General features: G+C 43.7%; 1 protein-coding gene across 2 annotated transcripts; it reads left to right on the plus strand.

Annotated features, from left to right (window-relative positions):
- On the plus strand, positions 1 to 16,194 carry si:dkey-219c10.4 (high affinity cGMP-specific 3',5'-cyclic phosphodiesterase 9A). 2 transcript variants are annotated; one of them, XM_064944465.1, is made up of 14 exons: positions 1 to 197; positions 1,956 to 2,117; positions 2,256 to 2,307; positions 4,874 to 4,976; positions 5,101 to 5,243; positions 5,422 to 5,481; positions 7,657 to 7,834; positions 13,442 to 13,564; positions 13,645 to 13,737; positions 13,860 to 13,927; positions 14,039 to 14,141; positions 14,792 to 14,896; positions 15,074 to 15,220; positions 15,523 to 16,194. In XM_064944465.1, exons 1-14 carry the CDS (start codon positions 89 to 91, stop codon positions 15,724 to 15,726), a joined length of 1,650 nt encoding a protein of 549 aa, XP_064800537.1. In that variant the 5' UTR covers positions 1 to 88; the 3' UTR covers positions 15,727 to 16,194. The 2 variants fall into 2 exon arrangements, with proteins under 2 accessions (XP_064800537.1, XP_064800536.1); XM_064944464.1 differs by lacking the exon at positions 1 to 197 and adding an exon at positions 401 to 560.
- The last annotated feature ends 4,380 nt before the right edge of the window (positions 16,195 to 20,574 follow it).

Here is a 20,574-nt window from a genome sequence, read left to right on the forward strand (position 1 = left end):
TTTACATAAATAAAACGATTCGCGAGACCGAAAACACGTTTTCTTCTTCCAGGCGTCATTAACACACGTGACTAGACTCAGCATATACATGAGAGACAGCGTCATATATCGTTTTGGAGGTATCAAGAAAGCAAGCCTTATCTTGACCACAAAAACAATATTATTCACAAGAAATCATGATGACAGTGTGGAAAATAGTGAGTACCGAAAAATACTTGCAATATCACTTGTAATGTAAATGTATATCATATGAGAAGTGTAATGTTTATGAAAATCCATGGCATCAGATTCAATTGTTGCAAAGGGATGTGTGTGTGTGTGTGTGTGTGTGTGTGTGTGTGTGTGTGTGTGTGTGTGTGTGTGTGTCAGTCAGAGGGAGAGGGAGGAGGGGTCGTTGGAGTGGGTCTCTACTAAATTAATGTGGTCACACAATAAATTCAGAACAGTGAGGGCAGTGGCTTTAAAAACTGATATGGCAACAAAAATAATCTACTTTACTGTGAATGGAAGACCAGAGCAGGCAGAGTTTCCAGTGGATTGCCCTGCCCAGGATGTCAAAGGTAGGCAATTAAAATAATATCACCTTTTTATTTTGGTGTCTTTGAAATATCATCAAATTTTACTGTTGTCTGAAGCATGATTTTGTTTTTTAACTCATTACTCTGATATGAGAAACCTCTCAAAACCTCTGAATTATTTATGATTTGTATACTTGTTTGACATTTCACAGCACTGTTAGGAGCTAGTAACACAAGCATTTCTCTACACCCACAATAACATCTGCTATACTGTGTACACATCCAATAAACGTTGATTTTTGAATTGATTTTATTTTGATTTGAAATATATAAACAAAGTACATACATGGAAAGGTTAAAATCACAAGCACTTTTATTGCTTCTCTACCAGATCAAACAATGGATCAGAACTCAAGAAAAGCACTGAGACCTAAAATAGTTATGTAAGTGCAATCCATCAGAAGATGCAAAGACCTGCAATCATTGTCTTCATCAAAAGAAGCAAGCAGTCTCTGAATTGATAGAGAGAAATAGTGCATGCTTGATGCTTCAGCAGGATAGAGACAGACACAGGTGCAGCTGACAACAACACTCTGCACTTACATTTGCGTCAAAGCTAACATATGGTGTACATATGGCATCTTTAGAATAGAGTCGAGATGTGACGTATTGATGTGAGGGTTATTGAGGTCTCAGCATTGTTGTGGTTTGTTACTCTAATGAGATAGAGGGAAGGGGTTATTGAAAGTCCATTCATATAAATAAATACATAACATGTCAATAATATTATTTTCCAAACAGTACCAAGGACAGGCATAAAGGAATGTAATTTAATTCAGTGATCAAATAGCTTGAGATCCATCTCATAGATGCTAATGTAATGAGAATTAATTTTCCTTCAAAGATTCTGCCTACTGTCTGTAGATTTGACTACCTATAAACCCCTTTGTAGCACACAAAAATAGCATTGATATAAAATGCAATCATAAAGTGCAATTGATCGTGGGTTTGAAATTATCTCGAGTCCTTTACCTTCTCATTTCGCCTCTTTTCTTCTCCCTTTTATTCCTTTGGTAGATGTTTTGCACGTCTATTTAGACACAGACACGGTGTGAATTGATAGCTTTAGATTACCCCTTTACAGAGCTGCCTCGGGCAATAATAGTCCCTCTCTTCTAATCTTTGTGTGTATGAATGGCATTGACAAAAGTTTGGCCAAGCTGCTGAGCACATAAAAACCTATTATTTTGTTCACCTGCTGTACAGAGAGAGATCTAGGGTTTTTGTGTGTGTGTTTGATTGCAAAACTTGAAGCTAGTGTTGATTGAAGTGTCCGGTATTGGAAAAAATAGCTCTTGGTTGCCTGAGCTATTTTCACAGGAGATCAACTTAAAATGTTTTCTGTGTTTGCATGCACGTGTGTTTGTTACTTTCAAGATCTGTTCCGCTCTGCAGCTGAGGCAGGACCCCATGACATTCTGAAGCTGTACAACCCTAAGGGCAACATCATCAACATCTCCCCGCACCTGGAGCCCAACAGTCCTAACTCATGTTATAAACTAGAGGTGGTGGCTGCTGACTGCAACAGTGAGCCATTAGGTATTATCTGCCATGGTGCCAGAGACATTGGCTGACAGTGGGCATACTTGCATTGTTATTGTGTTGTAACTCTTGTTTGTTTCATTAGGGCCTGTGTATATTGATGTTAATATTTTAATTGTGTACCTCATGTTGAAGGTGTGGAGCTTGCTGTGGCACTAGGATTTGACCTCTCCTCCATGGAGAAAAGGTAAGGCTGACATGGTGTATACAGGAGTGACCATTCTCAAGGTTGGGGCCCATTCTGAAACTGTCAGACTATGTAAGGGATCAAGCTGTGTGAGTCAGGAGGGCCATATGTTATGTATCCCAGACTGCAGGGCTGTGTGAGTCAGGAAGACCATATGTTCTGTACCCCAGACTGCAGTCTGTGTGAGTCAGGAAGACCATATGTTCTGTACCCCAGACTGCAGGGCTGTGGGAGTCAGGAAAACCACATGTTCTGTACCCCAGACCAATGTTCCCTCTAATTGTTTTAGTCACTGAGCAAATCTCAGGTCTGCTGAGCGAAAACTTGAACGTTGTGAAAAATTCTGTGCAACTTCCGGCGTGTGTTTACTGTGAACACTGAGGTTGTACCCGCTTTAACCTGTTGAAACTCCCCATCCCGGATCCGGGATCGTGACTAAAGCCTCAGGCTCATTAGCATAACGCAACGTTAATGATTTCTGAAAATCGCAAATAAAATGAAAATAATGCGCCTGCTCTCAAGCTTAGCCTTTTCTTAACAACACTGTCATCTCAGATTTTCAAAATATGCTTTTGAACCATAGCAATTGACTAATTTGTGTAAGAGTATGCTAAGCTAGCTTAGCATTTTGAGTAGCATTTAGCATGCAACATTTTCACAAAAACCAGATAACCAAATAAATAAAATCATTTACCTTTGAAGAGCTTCGGATGTTTTCAATGAGGAGACTCTCAGTTACATACCAAATGCGCGGTTTTTCCTGAAAGCGTCTGTGTGTAGGAGAAATCATTCCGTTTTGTACATCACATTTGGCTACCGAAACGAACCGAAAATTCAGTCACCTACAACGTCAAACTTTTTCCGAATTAACTCCATAATATCGACCGAAACATGGCAAACGTTGTTTGGAATCAATCCTCAAGGTGTTTTTTCACATATCTCTTCATTGATATATCGTTCAGGAAGCCTGCATTCTCCTCTGAATTCTGTGGAAAAATACTTGCAGCTGACTTTTGCGCACCAATTTCAGGGCGCAGGACACCGAGCGGACACCTGGTAAATGTGGTCTCTTATGGTCAATCTTCCAATGATATGCCTACAAATACGTCACAATGCTGCAGACACCTTGGGGAAACGACAGAAAGGGCAGACTTACTCCTCTCGCATTCACAGCCATATAAGGAGACAATGGAAAACAGAGCCTCAAAAATCCTGCTCATTTCCTGGATGCCGTCTCATCTTGGTTTTGCCTGAAGCTCACGTTCTAGGGCACGCACAAAAAATATCTTTGCAGTTCTGGACACGTCAGAGTGTTTTCTTTCGAAAGCTATCAATTATATGTATAGTCGAGCATCTTTTTGTGACAAAATATCTTGTTTAAAACGGGAACGTTTTTCATCCAAAAATGAAATTGCGCCCCTAGAGTTTCAACAGGTTAAGTTAGTTTTAACAGTGGTCACGTAGGCTACTGTGGCTATTTGATCAAAATGTAGGCCTACCAGAGTGGCGTACCATGAAAAACATACCAGAGTGGCTTACCATAAAAAAACAATGGAGAAAATGCCCCCCATAACATTTGAACATGGAAATAGTTCTATCATTCAGCCAATAGTAGCAGCCAATGTGTGGTGTTCAATGTAGGCCTACATTCTATGAGACTTTTGAACAAAAAAAATGCAGGGATTGACATTAACCAGTTTATCCACTTGTCCTTCAGACAAGGAGGTGACTGCAAATGATGTTGTTGTTTGATGCAAGAAAACACTTTACAAAATAAAGTGCATCATTGTTCCCATAACACTATTACAGAGAATCAGACAAATTATGGGGTACTCTGCCTATTGGCTACTTAGCTTATTAAAGCCTGTCTTAAAATAAAACACTGCCCCCTTTGAGACAAAAAAAAAGTCTCTTTACTTGACTCGCTTTTCAAAGATGTCTAGAAATGCACACGTTTTGTGCTCTTGTAGGAGGCAATCACTCCCCCAATGCTGACTACAAATGATCTATAACTGGGCTAATAACTCACTAACTAGCAAAGGATATGAACAAATGTCCACGTCGCTATATCAAGCTCTCACTTTGATCTCAAAACAAGCGCATCTACTCACGAACGCACAAGCTGTAGAAACATTCCAGTTCAAAGTGAATGGCACAGATCCATATACTGTATGGAAATGGCTCATTTGCATATACGCCTACTGCAACTGATTGGTTATGGCATACCGGTCTATGTAGAGTACGGGACTCGGATGCGTTCTGCCTACAACAAAATCTCTTGCATAATTTGTTTTGTTTTTGTATATTGCCTTGAAAGTGGCTAATATTGCATTGATTAAATCACAATTCCCACAGTAAAGGAAAACATTGATAGTGTTAATTAACTAATGGGGAAAACTATAGAAAGTTGAGTGAAGTTGAATCTCGTGCTTCTCTACGTGGGCTGATATTTCTTCTTTGGCAGTCCCGGGAGCTGTGTGCCCATGCACACCCGCAGCTTCGAGGGAGCATTGCCATAGACTTCAGGGCTGTGTGAGTCAGGAGGGCCATCTGTTTTGTACCCCAGACTGCAGGGCTTGGAGAAGAAGATCCTGATCGAGGCTGGTGAGACTCCTGCAGTCGTGTACGAGATGAAGAGACAGGTGGAGTCATTCCGGGAGAAACTTGAGGTACGTTGTGTTATTGATGCTGTATAGATAGAATTTGATAAATTATGTGTAAAAGCTCATTCATATACCAGTATCATGTAAGTTCACTGCGTCTGCCTAGCCTAGTGTATCTGTGTCTCCACAGAGTGTTGAGCATCTCAGCTGGCTGGGCCTATTCAAAGAGCTATCTGAGGGAACACAGAAGCCCTCTCCTTTCTACCACAAGAGAACACTGCGCAAGACCAGAGAGGAATGTGAACATGTACGGGAAAAGTTCCTGCAGATGAGGCATGTTTACTTACGCTCAATGATGGAGACCATGTGTCATCAGATGAATAGGCTGTGCCACTCTTATCAAGACTCCATTGCTTGAATAGTGGTGTTGCAATTGAGATCACAATTTGGATATCATATTATAAAAATTTGAGATGAAAATAACAGAATAGTAATTTTATGTTCTCCATAGTTCCCTGGAGGTTTCAGAGGAAGTGAGACAGTACCTCAAGACCCCAACTTTTGACAACTGGTGAGTTCCCCATCTATTTTCCTTTTTTCTACTTTCCTTAGAAAATGTGCTAATGGACTTTTTTACACAGTAGGAGTTACAGAGAGACTACAGACAGGGTCCTGTGAGTGCTGGTTGTGCGTGGGAGGTGAGAGGGTTGAGCAATATTTCTGTTGTGTGATAAACAAACTGCATCTGCACCTGCTGCTTCAAAAGAGAGACAGGGAGAGACAGGGAGCAGGGCCTGAAGAGGATGGGGTTATTCAACCCTTTCATCTGTCGTACAGGCTCATATCAATATGAATGGCTGTCTGCTATGGGTTTACCAATCAAAAGGAGGTCTTTATAACAAGCTTCATTAACACGGGCACTTTTGAAGGATGCATTATGCGTACCACATACACATCACAGCTTTCAGTCCAGTTTGGTTACAGTATGTATTACTTCAGGGCCTTTTAGAACTAAAATAAGGTGAATACCTCACTTCAAAAGAGGGAATATATATCGGCCACTTGGGGAAAAAACTAAAGCTACCATTAGGGTTACGAAATTCAGGGAACTGTCAATAAATTCCCTACTTTTCCAGAAATCCTGGTTGGAGGGTTCTGGATTTCCTGCTTAATTCCTCTTGGTTCTGGGATCCTCCAAACAGGATTTTGGGAAAACCAGGGAATTGATTTAAAGTTCCTGGAATTTTTAAACCCTAGCTACCATACAATAACCCATATTTTTGTGACATGTTGACTAGGACCACTTTCAAAACTGTTCTCTGAATATATATGATTAAATATTCCAAGTAAGTGTTTGTTAGACCCGTACAGAGATTAGTCAAAAGGGCAGCTCACCCGGAGCTACTGCATCCAGAAATCTATTAATCCATCAGTTTACCTTATTTATCAACCCTTGGCCAGGACACTAAAGGGCACATTTAAAGTGGTTATTGCTACATATGAAGCATACAGTAGGTTACAGTTAGTACCGTGTTTAAAAATATATATATTTAACCTTCAATGGAAAAGCCCATTGAGACCCAGAGTCTCTTTTTCAAGGGAGACCTGGCCAAGAAGGCAGCAATAATCAATATATTACATCATTAAAACATACAACAATACAACAACATGATCCAACCTTTAAAAAAAAAGCATTTACACTCCTCTGTAACAGAGTCTCCAATCAATATTTTAAATTCATTCAGTGGCACTAACATATCTAGATGAAGCATGGATTTTACGTTATTCCATGTGTTTAGTGCACAAGAAGAGAAGGCAGTCTTGCCTAATACTGTGAATGTCCTAAGGACTAAGTAGCAACCACCTAGCAGATCGGGTATGGTAACTGCTAGTAGTGTAGGAGACCAGACTACAGAGGTAAAGAGGGAGTTTACCCAAAAGGGCTTTGTACAGTAGATGAACACATACAAATGTATCTTTCTGCACATATAAAGTGAGGTCCAACCTACCATTTAGTACAATGTGCATTGGTGGGTGAGTGACTTGGCATTTGTAATAAAGGGCAAGGATGCATGATAAAGAGTCCAGTCTCTGTAAGACGGAGGAGGTTGCACGCATATACAACAAGTCACCGTAATCAATTACAGAGAGAAAAGTGGCCTGAACAAGCTTCTTTCTAGCCATAAGTGGGAAGCAAGCCTTATTACAAAAATAAAAACCCAATTTCAATTTAAGCTTTGTCACAAGATTATCCACGTGAACTTTAAAGGACAACTTGTCATCCAACCAAATACCTAGATATTTGTAGGATGACACTTTCAATGGATAAGCTACCAGATGTGACAATGCTAATGTTCTCTGGCAGAATTCTTGCTCTGGTAAAGGCCATGAATTTAGTTTTTTGTACATTCAAGACCAGTTTGAGACCATAAAGGGAGTGACTGAAAAGTGACTGAAAAGCAGTCTGGAGCTCTTCAACAGCCTGAACTAGAGAAGGAGCACATGAATATATAACTGTATCATCTGCATACAGATGTAACTTTGCTGGTTGCATCCCATTTCCCCAAATCATTAATAAAAATTGAGAACAACACAGGAGCTAAAATGGAATCCTGGGGCACACCTATATTCATCTCAAGAAAGCTATACTTGTGATTGTCAGTATATACACAAGCGGTTTTATGATCTCCTAAAAATGAATGATTTGACCTTTTGACACTTGACTTGTCCTGCTATGTGTGTGCAGGCAGTGGGAGGATGCAGAGATCATGGTTCTATTGCAGGTCATGTACACAGACCTGGATTTCATTGCCACCTTTAACATAGAGCCTGAGGTGCTGCACCAGTTCCTGTATGAGGTGTACAAACGGTACAACAACATCCCCTTCCACAACTTCAAACACTGCTTCTGTGTCACCCAGATGGTGAGTGTGTGTGTGTGCGTGTGTGTGTGTCTGTGTGTGTGAAAAAGAGGGTGGTCAGGGGAAATCATGTAGTCCCATTCCTCTGTGCACTCATAAAATGATCCAATTATCCAATCACCCTAAACCCTGATTGGTTAGGACATCCAGACCCCTTTACTGATTTTAGAAATAGACTCAATATAATCATTCAGAGGTTTGCCGGTTAAGACATTGCGTTATTACCCACAGGGGATAACAACCTGCCATGATGTAGAATGAACAACCTGGCATATACAGTTTAAATAACATGCAATAACACACCAGTGCAACAGCACACCACCATTAAAAGTCATTTTGAAATAAACAAAAACAAATGTCAATGTTTCTATTAATATAATTCCTGTGGATGAATGTTATAGCAATTATCCATCATTGAGTTGTATTGTCATGTCTTGTTATGTCTGTTCCTGTCCTTTCTCTTCACTCTGTCTCTCTCTGCTGGTCTTTTTAGGTTACCTTCTCTGTCTCTCATTCTTCAGCTGTTCTACATCTCCCCTAACTAGCTCATTCACTCTTTCCCACCTGTTCTCTCTTCCCCCTCTGATTAGGTCTCTATTTCTCTCTCTGTTCCTGCTACTTTCAGTGTCTGATTCTTGTTTGTGTTTTTGATGCCAGAAGCAAGCTGTCGTCTCGTTTGCTTCCACCTTGTCCTATCCTGTCGGAGTCTGCCTGGCAGGTGCATCCTGCATTATACTAACGTTCTTTTTGTTCCATTGACAACGTTGGAAGAGGATTTATGCCATTCCTGTTTTTCATTAAAGAACTCTGTTTTCTGTTAAAACCGCTTTTGGGTCTTCACTCAAGTACATAACAGAAGAATCAGACCAAGAATGGACCCAGCGGCTCCGGACCCTTTTCACTCCGCCGTCGAGATCCAGGGAGCGATGCTAGGCAGACACGAGGAGGAATTGTCTGCTGCTCGACATGCCGTTGAGACCCTGGCCGTCCAAGTCTCCGACCTCACAAGACAGGTTCACCAACTCCACCTCGATCCACCGCCCACTTCCAGGGTTTCCGAGTCTCCGGAGCCCAGGATCAACAACCCGCCGTGTTACTCTGGGAGCCCACTGAGTGCCGCTCATTCCTCACTCAGTGTGATGTGGTGTTCTCTCTCCAGCCCAACACTTACTCCAGGAGCGCAGCCCGCATCGCCTACGTCATTTCTCTCCTTACCGGACGGGCGCGTGAGTGGGGCACGGCAATCTGGGAGGCGAGGGCTGAGTGTATTAACCAGTATCAGGACTTTAAGGAGGAGATGATACGGGTTTTTGACCTTTCTGTTTTTGGGGAGGAGGCTTCCAGGGCCCTGTCTTCCCTATGTCAGGGGAATCGATCCATAACGGATTATTCTATTGAGTTTCGCACTCTCGCTGCCTCTAGTGACTGGAACGAGCCGGCTTTGCTCGCTCGTTTTCTGGAGGGTCTCCTCGTCGAGGTTAAGGATGAGATCCTCTCCCGGGAGGTTCCTTCCAGTCTGGACTCCTTAATAGCTCTCGCTATTCGCATAGAGCGACGGTTTGATCTTCGTCGCCGAGCTCGTGGAAAGGAGCTCGCGTTCTCCGTTGCTCCCCCTCTCCACATCACTGCCACCTGCCGCATCACTGCCACCCTCCTCCGCCGGCTCGGATGCTGAGCCTATGCAGCTGGGGGGTATCCGCATCTCGGCCAAGGAGAAGGAACGGAGAATCACCAATCGCCTCTGTCTCTACTGCGGCTCCGCTGGTCATTTTGTCACCTCATGTCCAGTAAAAGCCAGAGCTCATCAGTAAGAGGAGGGCTACTGGTGAGCGCAACTACTCAGGCCTCTCCTTCTGGATCACGCACTACCTTTCCGGTCCATCTCCGCTGGCCCGGTTCATCTGCTTCCTGCAGTGCCTTGATAGACTCTGGGGCGGAGGGCTGTTTTATGGACGAGACCTGGGCTCGGGAACATGACATTCCTCTCAGACAGTTAGGGAGCCCACGGCCTTGTTCGCTTTAGATGGTAGTTCTCTCCCCAAGATTCAGCGTGAGACGCTGCCTTTAACCCTCACTGTCTCTGGTAATCATAGCGAAACCATTTCTTTTTTAATTTTTCGTTCACCTTTTACACCTGTTGTTTTGGGTCATCCCTGGCTAGTGCGCCATAACCCTTCTATTAATTGGTCTAGTAATACTATCCTATCCTGGAATGTTTCTTGTCATGTGACCTGTTTAATGTCTGCTATCCCTCCTGTTTCCTCTGTCTCTTCTTCACAGGAGGAGCCTGGCGATTTGACAGGGGTGCCGGAGGAGTATCACGATCTGCGCACGGTGTTCAGTCGTTCCAAGGCCACTTCTCTCCCTCCACACCGGTCGTATGACTGTAGTATTGATCTCCTTCCGGGAACTACTCCCCCCCGGGGTAGATTATACTCTCTGTCGGCTCCCGAACGTAAGGCTCTCGAGGATTATTTGTCTGTTTCGCTCGACGCCGGTACCATAGTCTCCTCCTCCTCTCCCACCGGAGCGGGGTTTTTTTTTGTTCAGAAGAAGGACGGGTCCCTGCGCCCATGCGTGGATTATCGAGGGCTGAATGACATAACAGTTATGAATCGTTATCCGCTTCCTCTTATGTCTTCGGCCTTCGAGATCCTGCAGGGAGCCAGGTCTTTCACCAAATTGGACCTTCGTAACGCCTACCATCTCGTGCGCATCAGGGAGGGGGACGAGTGGAAGACGGCGTTTAACACTCCGTTAGGGCACTTTGAATACCGGGTTCTTCCTTTCGGCCTCGTTAACGCTCCAGCTGTCTTTCAGGCACTAGTTAACGACGTCCTGAGAGACATGCTGAACATTTTTGTTTTCGTTTACATGGACGATATCCTGATTTTTTCACCGTCTCTCTCGATTCATGTTCAGCACGTGCGACGCGTCCTCCAGCGCCTTTTGGAGAACTGTCTTTATGTGAAGGCTGAGAAGTGCATTTTTCATGCCGCCTCTGTCCCTTTTCTCGGTTCCGTTATTTCCGCTGAGGGCATTAAGATGGATCCCGCTAAGGTCCAGGCTGTCATTGATTGGCCCGTTCCTAAGTCACGCGTCGAGCTGCAGCGCTTTCTGGGCTTCGCTAATTTCTATCGTCGTTTCATCCGTAATTTCGGTCAGGTGGCAGCTCCCCTCACAGCCCTTACTTCTGTTAAGACGTGCTTTAAGTGGTCCGTTTCCGCCCAGGGAGCTTTTGATCTTCTTAAGAATCGTTTTACATCCGCTCCTATTCTTGTTACACCTGACATCTCTAGACAGTTTGTTGTTGAGGTTGACGCGTCAGAGGTGGGCGTGGGAGCCATTCTTTCTCAGCGCTCTCTCTCTGACGGCAAGGTCCATCCTTGCGCGTTTTTTCTCTCATCGCTTATCGCCGTCAGAACGTAACTATGATGTTGGTAATCGCGAACTGCTCGCCATCCGCTTAGCCCTAGGCGAATGGCGACAGTGGTTGGAGGGGGCGACCGTTCCTTTTGTCGTTTGGACTGACCATAGGAACCTTGAGTACATCCGTTCAGCCAAACGACTTAATGCGCGTCAGGCTCGTTGGGCTCTGTTTTTCGCCCGTTTCGAGTTTGTTATTTCTTATCGTCCGGGCTCAAAAAACACCAAGCCTGATGCTTTATCTCGTCTCTTCAGTTCTTCTGAGGTCTCCTCCGACCCCGAGGGGATTCTCCCTGAGGGGCGTGTTGTCGGGTTGACTGTCTGGGGAATTGAGAGGCAGGTAAAGCAAGCACTCGCTCACACTCCGTCGCCGCGAGCTTGTCCTAGGAACCTTCTGTTCGTTCCCGTTCCTACTCGTCCGGCCGTTCTTCAGTGGGCCCACTCTGCCAAGTTAGCCGGCCACCCCGGCGTTCGGGGTACGCTCGCTTCCATTCGCCAGCGTTTCTGGTGGCCCACTCGGGAACGTGACGCGTCGATTTGTCGCCGCTTGTTCGGTCTGCGCGCAGACTAAATCTGGGAACTCTCCTCCTGCCGGCCGTCTCAGACCGCTTCCCATTCCCTCTCGACCGTGGTCTCACATCGCTTTAGATTTTATCACCGGACTGCCTTCATCAGCGGGGAAGACAGTTATTCTTACGGTTGTCGATAGATTCTCTAAGGCGGCTCATTTCATTCCTCTCGCTAAGCTCCCTTCTGCTAAGGAGACGGCTCAGATCATTATCGAGAATGTTTTCCGAATTCATGGCCTTCCGTCTGACGTCGTTTCCGACAGAGGCCCGCAGTTCACGTCTCAATTTTGGAGGGAGTTTTGCCGTTTGATTGGGGCTTCCGTCAGTCTCTCGTCCGGCTTTCATCCCCAGTCTAACGGTCAAGCCGAACGGGCCAATCAGACTGTTGGTCGCATTTTACGCAGTCTTTCTTTTCGTAACCCTGCGTCTTGGTCAGAACAGCTCCCCTGGGCAGAGTACGCCCACAACTCGCTTCCTTCGTCTGCTACCGGTCTATCTCCTTTTCAGAGTAGCCTCGGGTACCAGCCTCCGCTGTTCTCATCTCAGCTCGCCGAGTCCTGCGTCCCCTCCGCTCAGGCTTTTGTCCAGCGTTGCGAGCGCACCTGGAAGGGGGTCAGGTCGGCACTTTGCCGTAATAGGGCGCAGACTGTGAGGGCCGCTAATAAGCGTAGGACCAAGAGTCCTAGATATTGTTGCGGTCAGAGAGTATGGCTCTCCACTCAGAACCTTCCCCTTAAGACAGCTTCTCGCAAGTTGGCCCCGCGGTTCATTGGTCCGTTCCGTATTTCTCAGGTCATTAATCCTGTCGCAGTGCGACTTCTTCTCCCGCGCTATCTTCGTCGCGTTCACCCGGTCTTCCATGTCTCCTGTGTTAAGCCCGTTCTTCGCGCCCCCGCTCGTCCCTCCCCCCATCCTTGTCGAGGCGCACCCATCTACAGGGTTCGTAAGATTTTGGACATGCGCCCTCGGGGCCGTGGTCATCAGTACCTAGTGGATTGGGAGGGGTACGGTCCTGAGGAGAGGAGTTGGGTTCCCTCTCGGGACGTGCTGGACCGTTCGCTGATCGATGATTTCCTCCGTTGCCGCCAGGTTTCCTCCTCGAGTGCGCCAGGAGGCGCTCGGTGAGTGGGGGGGTACTGTCATGTCTTGTTATGTCTGTTCCTGTCCTTTCTCTTCACTCTGTCTCTCTCTGCTGGTCTTTTTAGGTTACCTTCTCTGTCTCTCATTCTTCAGCTGTTCTACATCTCCCCTAACTAGCTCATTCACTCTTTCCCACCTGTTCTCTCTTCCCCCTCTGATTAGGTCTCTATTTCTCTCTCTGTTCCTGCTACTTTCAGTGTCTGATTCTTGTTTGTGTTTTTGATGCCAGAAGCAAGCTGTCGTCTCGTTTGCTTCCACCTTGTCCTATCCTGTCGGAGTCTGCCTGGCAGGTGCATCCTGCATTATACTAACGTTCTTTTTGTTCCATTGACAACGTTGGAAGAGGATTTATGCCATTCCTGTTTTTCATTAAAGAACTCTGTTTTCTGTTAAAACCGCTTTTGGGTCTTCACTCAAGTACATAACATGTATTCTCTCTGGACTGCTGCTCTTGCAATTCTTTATTCTCTGATAGATGTATGGGCTGATCTGGCTGACGGACCTGAAAAGTAAGATTGACAGCATTGACCTGCTCACCATGCTGACCTCTGCAGTCTGTCACGACCTTGATCACACGGGATACAACAATGCTTACCAGGTGACCTATCTATCTGACCACCACAGATATGTGTGTGTGTGTGTATGAATTGATAACTCACTATCAGCTCTATTTTTCAGATAAATGCTCGTACAGAACTGGCCCTGCGCTACAATGACATTTCCCCCCTTGAGAACCACCACTGTGCTGTGGCTTTTGAGATCCTGGAGAAGGTATGAGTATAGATGACTGGAGAGGTTATGGGTGGTATTGGCATGGGTGACTGAAGTTGGGCTGTGGTGTGTGTGGGCCAACTTTTCAGATGTCAACAGTAAAGTGTTTGTCTTTCTTACAGAATGAAAACAACATTTTCAGAAATCTGACAACTGAACAGTATAAACGGATAAGAGAGGGCATAATCAAGTAAGAATGTATTTCTTTGCATCCTCTTCACCAACACAAATATATGTTTACTTTGATCTAACCGTAATGTGTGGCAAGTGCATCAACTCAAGGCATTTAATTTATTCTTAGATGCATCCTGGCCACTGATATGACGAGACATAACGAGATCCTGAACAAATTCAAGTCCATCCTGCTTGTCTTTGACTTCAGCAACAAGGACCACAGAGACGTGGTAAGAAAGGATATGAATCAACAGTATGTTTCAGAAATAGTCCTATGTTTAGCACAGTGTTTATGAGGTGTCATGTAAATGTCACCCTGACTGGATGTCAGGTAAATGTCATCCTGGTACTCCCTGTTCCTTTTTAGTCAGATGTTGCCATGGTACCATAGGAGTCCACAGCCATGTTGCCTAGCAACATCAGATGGGAGAATCTTGGTATCTACTCGTGCTGATAGGGTACCAGCCTGGGGCTCTTCCTGACTGGATTAAAGTGATATGTACACTACCGTTCACTGTTGACACTTCTTTAATCAGCACAACAGTTTTCAGCTGTGCTAACATAATTGCAAAAGTGTTTTCTAATGATCAATTAGCCTTTTAAAATGATAAACTTGGATTAGCTAACACAACGTGCCATTGGAACACAGGAGTGATGGTTGCTGATAATGGGCCTCTGTATGCCTATGTAGATATTCCATTAAAAATCAGCCATTTCCAGCTACAATCGTCATTTATAACATTAACAATGTCTACACTATTTCTGCTCAATTTGCTGTTATTTGAATTGATTTTTTTTGCTTTTCTTTAAAAAACAATAACATTTCTAAGTGACCCCAAACTTCTGAACAATAGTGTATATCCCCCCTGTCTCCTTCCAGCTGATGATGATCATGATCAAAGTGAGTGACATCTCCAACGAAGCACGGCCTATGGATGTGGCTGAACCCTGGTTAGACTGCCTCCTGCAGGAGTTCTACAACCAGGTAACTAAGCACCACAACACAGATATTGGTTATGTTCCAATATAACTTCCAGCATACAACTTGGAATGTGTGGCTAAAACACTGCTTCATTCTAAATGGTATGCTACTGTGTATCATAGAGATAGCCTACTACAATGTAATATTAATTCAGTCCTGCTCTCAACTGGCCTCCCTCAGAGTGACAAGGAGAAGCTGGAGGGTCTTCCTGTCACCCCGTTCATGGACAGGGACAAGGTGACCAAGCCGTCCTCTCAGACAGGCTTCATTGGCTTCGTCCTCTTACCCCTCTTCATTGAGCTGGCTAACCTTTTCCCCTGCCTGGAGGTAAGAGCTCCTGGTCTACAACCACTACACTAATGTAGCTTCACTGTGATGCAACTTCATCCCCAACTGCTCTGCATGAAGTGGAATCGAAAGGTACTGGGACTCATTCATATTTTAGAGTGAATATTTAAGAGTGAATATTTTGGAGTGAAAAGGGGTGCCGTTACTCAAGCAATAGAAAATGCAAGGTGCAGCTGTGCCGGTATTCTGTACTGGTTGGCACTGGCCCAACTAAAGCACTGCCTAGCTGCCATATTTGTGTTAACATATCCAGATCCCTTTTCCTCTCTGTGCCCCTGTAGCAGCACATCATAGACCCGGTGCGTAAGGCCCTGGACTACTACACAGAGATGGAGAAAGCCCTAGAGAGAGAGAAACTGATCCGAGCACAAAGCGACAAGGCAGCTGCAGCCAAGAACACGACACCCCAGAACTTACAGAACCCTCAGAAAACAGCAAATACTCTGTCAGAGGCTGGGAATGCCTTGAACCCACCCACTCTGTGATGGCAAGCACTTATATGTTTCCTTTGGTCTTTGTAGAGACAAGGTATTCACTATGTCGTGTTACAGGAGTTGTCTGCTGTGTTTTGCTACAAACGTTTTTCACTGCATATATTCAGTTTTCAAAATATTTGCATATGAATAATGGTTAATTACACAATATGACATACAAGACATACGAGGAATCAGTGTGCAGTTATGTTTTGTATTGGTGATATGCTTAAACGAAAGACCAGAAGAGCTATTGTCTAACTGAAAAATGGGGATAAAGATTAGTGTATTTGTCTTCACTGAAAATCTGGACTATGGTTGTCATCTAGTGCATATGGATATTTTTCATATGGATATTTTTCATATTGATAATGTATAAAAAGGACAGAAATAACAGATATTATATTAAATATGTTTTTGCATGTATTGTACTTTTAGATTTAAGTGTTCTACTTAGAAACAAATAAATAAACACAACAAACAAACATTTCCTCTCGTTATATGCATATTTCATATTATTCCGCAATGTACATTGTACAATGGATACATTTTCATTATCTTGATCATTTGTAACTGGTTTCCACTAGATGGCACTCGGCCACAGTAAAAATTGGCTACTAAATTTAAGGTTAGGGTTCGGCTTAAGGGATAGCAGTGTGGTTAATGCTAGGGTTAAAAATCACATTTTAAGAAGATAAATTGTAGAAATAGGCGAAGTTTGACTTTGTGGCTGTGGTAACTAGTGACGATCTTTGGAACTGCGGTGAAAAACATTACGCAAAATGCCGCATTCATATATGCTCGTCGGAACGCAGCAATAATAGGAACCGGTGAACAATCGATGAGGTAGGGAAATTATGACATCATCTAAATGCACACATTTACGAAGGACCCATGCAAGACCAAGCAAGGAGTTTTGTATGGAGGTCAATGAGTGTCGAATTTGTTCAACACAAAAATGAATGACAACAACTTTTCACCTCAAATGTTTTATATGGAATAATGGGTCGATTTTATCGTATCTGGTTCTCGAAAATCATTGTCCTTGTCAGCACATTAGTTAGTATTTGTAGGAATCTATTTACGCAGAGAATTTATGGAAAGATACAACTGAGGTTTCAAGCAAGGAATATGACACTGTTATAAAAGCTATACCTAGTGGGATAAAATCTTTAATTCAGAATAATGCATATTTTGGAACATTATTGTAAGCGATATCCAGGTGAATGGCATAGGTTTACTATATAAGAAATTCAACAATCGTTTATTAAGGGATATTTTCTACAGGAAGTCTATTTCCTCTGCAATATGTTTTTGGGCTTCATCATTTGATGTAAACTTGCGCTGTGCTAGGCTCACTCCACACAAATGTATGGTGACCAATAAAGTATAGGACATCTCCTTTAAGATTATCTATAGATTATATCCGTGTAATAGCTTGATTTCAAAATATATACCTGATGTTACCAGTGAATGCAGTTTTTGAACTAGAAAATTAATCTATTGAACACTTATTATGTAATTGTTTACATAGGTGTTCTGGACTCATGTTAAACTATGCCATGGCAAGAAAATGCATACAACCACTGATATATCTAAAATTGACATATTATTTTACTACTCTGGTTACACAATTGAACCTCAGTACATCATAAAACTCTTTATTTTATTGGGAACATTTTTCATACACAAATAAACATTTATGAAGAAAAAGGCCCTTTTCTTATTTTTAAATCTGATTTGGAAAACTATTTAGAATCTTTAAAACGTTTACAAAACAAAATGTATTATTTTTTTTGTTGCTACATGTCTGTATTTGTTTATATATACTGTGGATTTGTATTAGTTTTTTCATTCTCTTCCTTATTTCTTTGTGTAATCCCCCTGGCTGTTCTGTTTCTTGTGTTTTGCATGTTACTGTTTAATAATAAATAATACATTAAAAATGAATGGTTTATTTGCTACGTGATGTTTATTTGATCGAATAGAAGTTTCGTAATGCTTAAGTTATGAGCGTATTGCTATAAGCAGGACACGTGGCATCCCGGTATTATGAGAAAAACAACAACATTTTATATCGGAATTCAAGATGGCTATGCATATGTAAGCGATGTGAAATGGCTAGCTAGTTAGCGGGTGCGCGCTAACAGCTTTTCAATCGGTGACGTCACTCACTCTGAGACCTTGAAGTAGTTGTTCCCCTTGCTCTGCAAGGGCAGCGGCTTTTGTGGAGCGTTGGGCATCGTGGGAGGCAGTTGTTGATGTGTGCAGAGGAGCCCAGGTAGGGGTGAGGAAAGGGACTGAAGCTATACTGTTACACATATTCAATTCAAAGCAAACTTTATTTGTCACATGCACTGAATAAAACAAGTGTAGGCTTTTCCGTGAAATGCTTACTTTACAAGCCCTTAACCAACAGTGCAGTTCAAGAAGAAGAAAATATTTACCAAGTAGACTAAAATAAAAAGTAACACAATAAGAATAACAATAACGAGGCTATATACAGGGGCACCAGTACTGAGTCAGTGTGCAAGAGTACAGGCTAGTTGAGGTAATGGGGGTGAAGTGACTATGCAAAGGTAACAATCAAACAGCAAGTAGCAGGGCCAGTGGTGATTTTATGAATTGTCCAGCAGTCTTATGGCTTGGAAGTAGACGCTGTTGGGGAGCCTTTTGGTCCTAGACTTGGTGCTCCGGTACAACTTGCCGTGCGGTAGCAGAGAAAACAGTCTGTAACTTGGGTGACTGGAGTCTCTGACAATTTTATGGGCTTTCCTCTGACACCGCCTATTATAAAGGTCCTGGGTGGCAGGGAGCTGGGCCCTAGTGATGTACTGGGCCGTTCGCACTACCCTCTTGTAGCGCCTTACGGTCTGATGCTGAACAGTTGCCATACCAGGCGGTGATGCAACCGGTCAGGATGCTCTCGATGGTGCAGCTGTAGAACCTTTTGAGGATCTGGGGACCCATGCCAAATCTATTCAGTCTCCGGAGAGGGAAAAGGTTTGGTCGTGCCCTCTTCACGACTGTCTTTGTATGTTTGGACCATGATAGTTTGTTGGTGATGTGGACACCAAAGAACTTGAAACTCTCGACCCGCTCCACTGCAACCCCGTCAATGTCAATGGGGACCTGTTTGGCTTGCCTTTTCCTGTAGTCCACGATCAGCTCCTTTGTCTTGCTTACATTGAGGGGGAGGTTGTTGTCCTGGCACCACACTACCAGTTCTCTGAATACCTAAATGATTATGTCGGTAACCATGAAGTACTTTGAAAGGCTGGTCATGGCTCACATCAACAGCATCCTCCCAGACGCCCAAGACCCAATCCAATTCGCATACCACTGCAACAGATCCACAGATGACGCAATCTCAATCTCCTTAATGTCAATATGCCTTGTCCATTGCTGTTCTGGTTAGTGTTTATTGGCTTATTTCACTGTAGAGCCTCTAGTCCTGCTCACTATACCTTATCCAACCTATTACTTCCACCACCCACACATGCAATGACATCTCCTGGTTTCAATGATGTTTCTAGAGACAATATCTCTCTCTTCATCACTCAATACCTAGGTTTATCTCCACTGTATTCACATCCTACCATACCTTTGTCTGTACATTATACCTTGATGCTATTTTATTGCCCCCAGAAACCTCCTTTAACTCTCTGTTCCAGACGTTCGAGACGACCAATTCTTATTGCTTTTAGCCGCACCCTTATTCTACTCCTCCTTTGTTCCTCTGGCGATGTAGAGGTGAATCCAGGCCCTGCAGTGCCTAGCTCCACTCCTATTCCCCAGGTGCTCTCTTTTGACGACTTCTGTAACCGTAATAGCCTTGGTTTCATGCATGTTAACATTAGAAGCCTCCTCCCTAAGTTTGTTCTATTCACTGCTTTAGCACACTCTGCCAACCCAGATGTTCTAGCTGTGTCTGAATCGTGGCTTAGGAAGACTACCAAAAATTCTGAAATTTTAATTCCAAACTACAACATTTTCAGACAAGATAGAACTGCCAAAGGGGGCGGTGTTGCAATCTACTGCAAAGATAGCCTGCAGAGTTCTGTCCTACTATCCAGGTTTGTACCCAAACAATTTGAACTTCTACTTTTAAAAATCCACCTCTCTAAAAACAAGTCTCTCACCGTTGCCGCCAGCTATAGACCACCCTCTGCCCCCAGCTGGGCTCTGGACACCATATGTGAACTGATTGCCCCCCATCTATCTTCAGAGCTCGTGCTGCTAGGCGACCTAAATTGGAACATGCTTAACACCCCAGCCATCCTACAATCTAAACTTGATCCCCTCAATCTCACACAAATGATCAAATAACCTACCAGGTACCTCCCCAAAGCCTTAAACACGGGCACCCTCATAGATATCATCCTAATCAACTTGCCCTCTAAATACACCTCTGCTGTCTTCAACCAAGATCTCAGCGATCACTGCCTCATTGCCTGCATCCGTAATGGGTCAGCGGTCAAACGACCTCCACTCATCACGCTCCCTGAAACACTTCAGTGAGCAGGCCTTTCTAATTGACCTGGCCGGGATATCCTGGAAGGATATTGATCTCATCCCGTCAGTAGAGGATGCCTGGATATTTTTTTAAAAATGCCTTCCTAACCATCTTAAATAAACATGCCCCATTCAAGAAATTTAGAACCAGGAACAGATATAGCCCTTGGTTCTCCCCAGACCTGACTGCCCTTAACCAACACAAAAACATCCTATGGCGTTCTGCATTAGCATCGAACAGCCCCCGTGATATGCAGCTGTTCAGGGAAGCTAGAAACCATTATACACAGGCAGTTAGAAAAGCCAAGGCTTGCTTTTTCAAGCAGAAATTTGCTTCCTGCAACA

The sequence above is a fragment of the Oncorhynchus masou genome, chromosome 29 (assembly GCF_036934945.1).
Source record: "Oncorhynchus masou masou isolate Uvic2021 chromosome 29, UVic_Omas_1.1, whole genome shotgun sequence".
Lineage (NCBI taxonomy): Eukaryota > Metazoa > Chordata > Actinopteri > Salmoniformes > Salmonidae > Oncorhynchus > Oncorhynchus masou.

Bases quoted from the DNA above. Each gene is read 5' to 3' on its own strand.
- si:dkey-219c10.4 (XM_064944464.1), top strand. From the start codon at position 419: ATGTGGTCACACAATAAATTCAGAACAGTGAGGGCAGTGGCTTTAAAA. The intron at 2,118-2,255 runs GTATTATCTGCC...CTCATGTTGAAG, and splicing joins CTGCAACAGTGAGCCATTAG to GTGTGGAGCTTGCTGTGGCA. The intron at 14,142-14,791 runs GTAAGAAAGGAT...GTCTCCTTCCAG, and splicing joins ACAAGGACCACAGAGACGTG to CTGATGATGATCATGATCAA.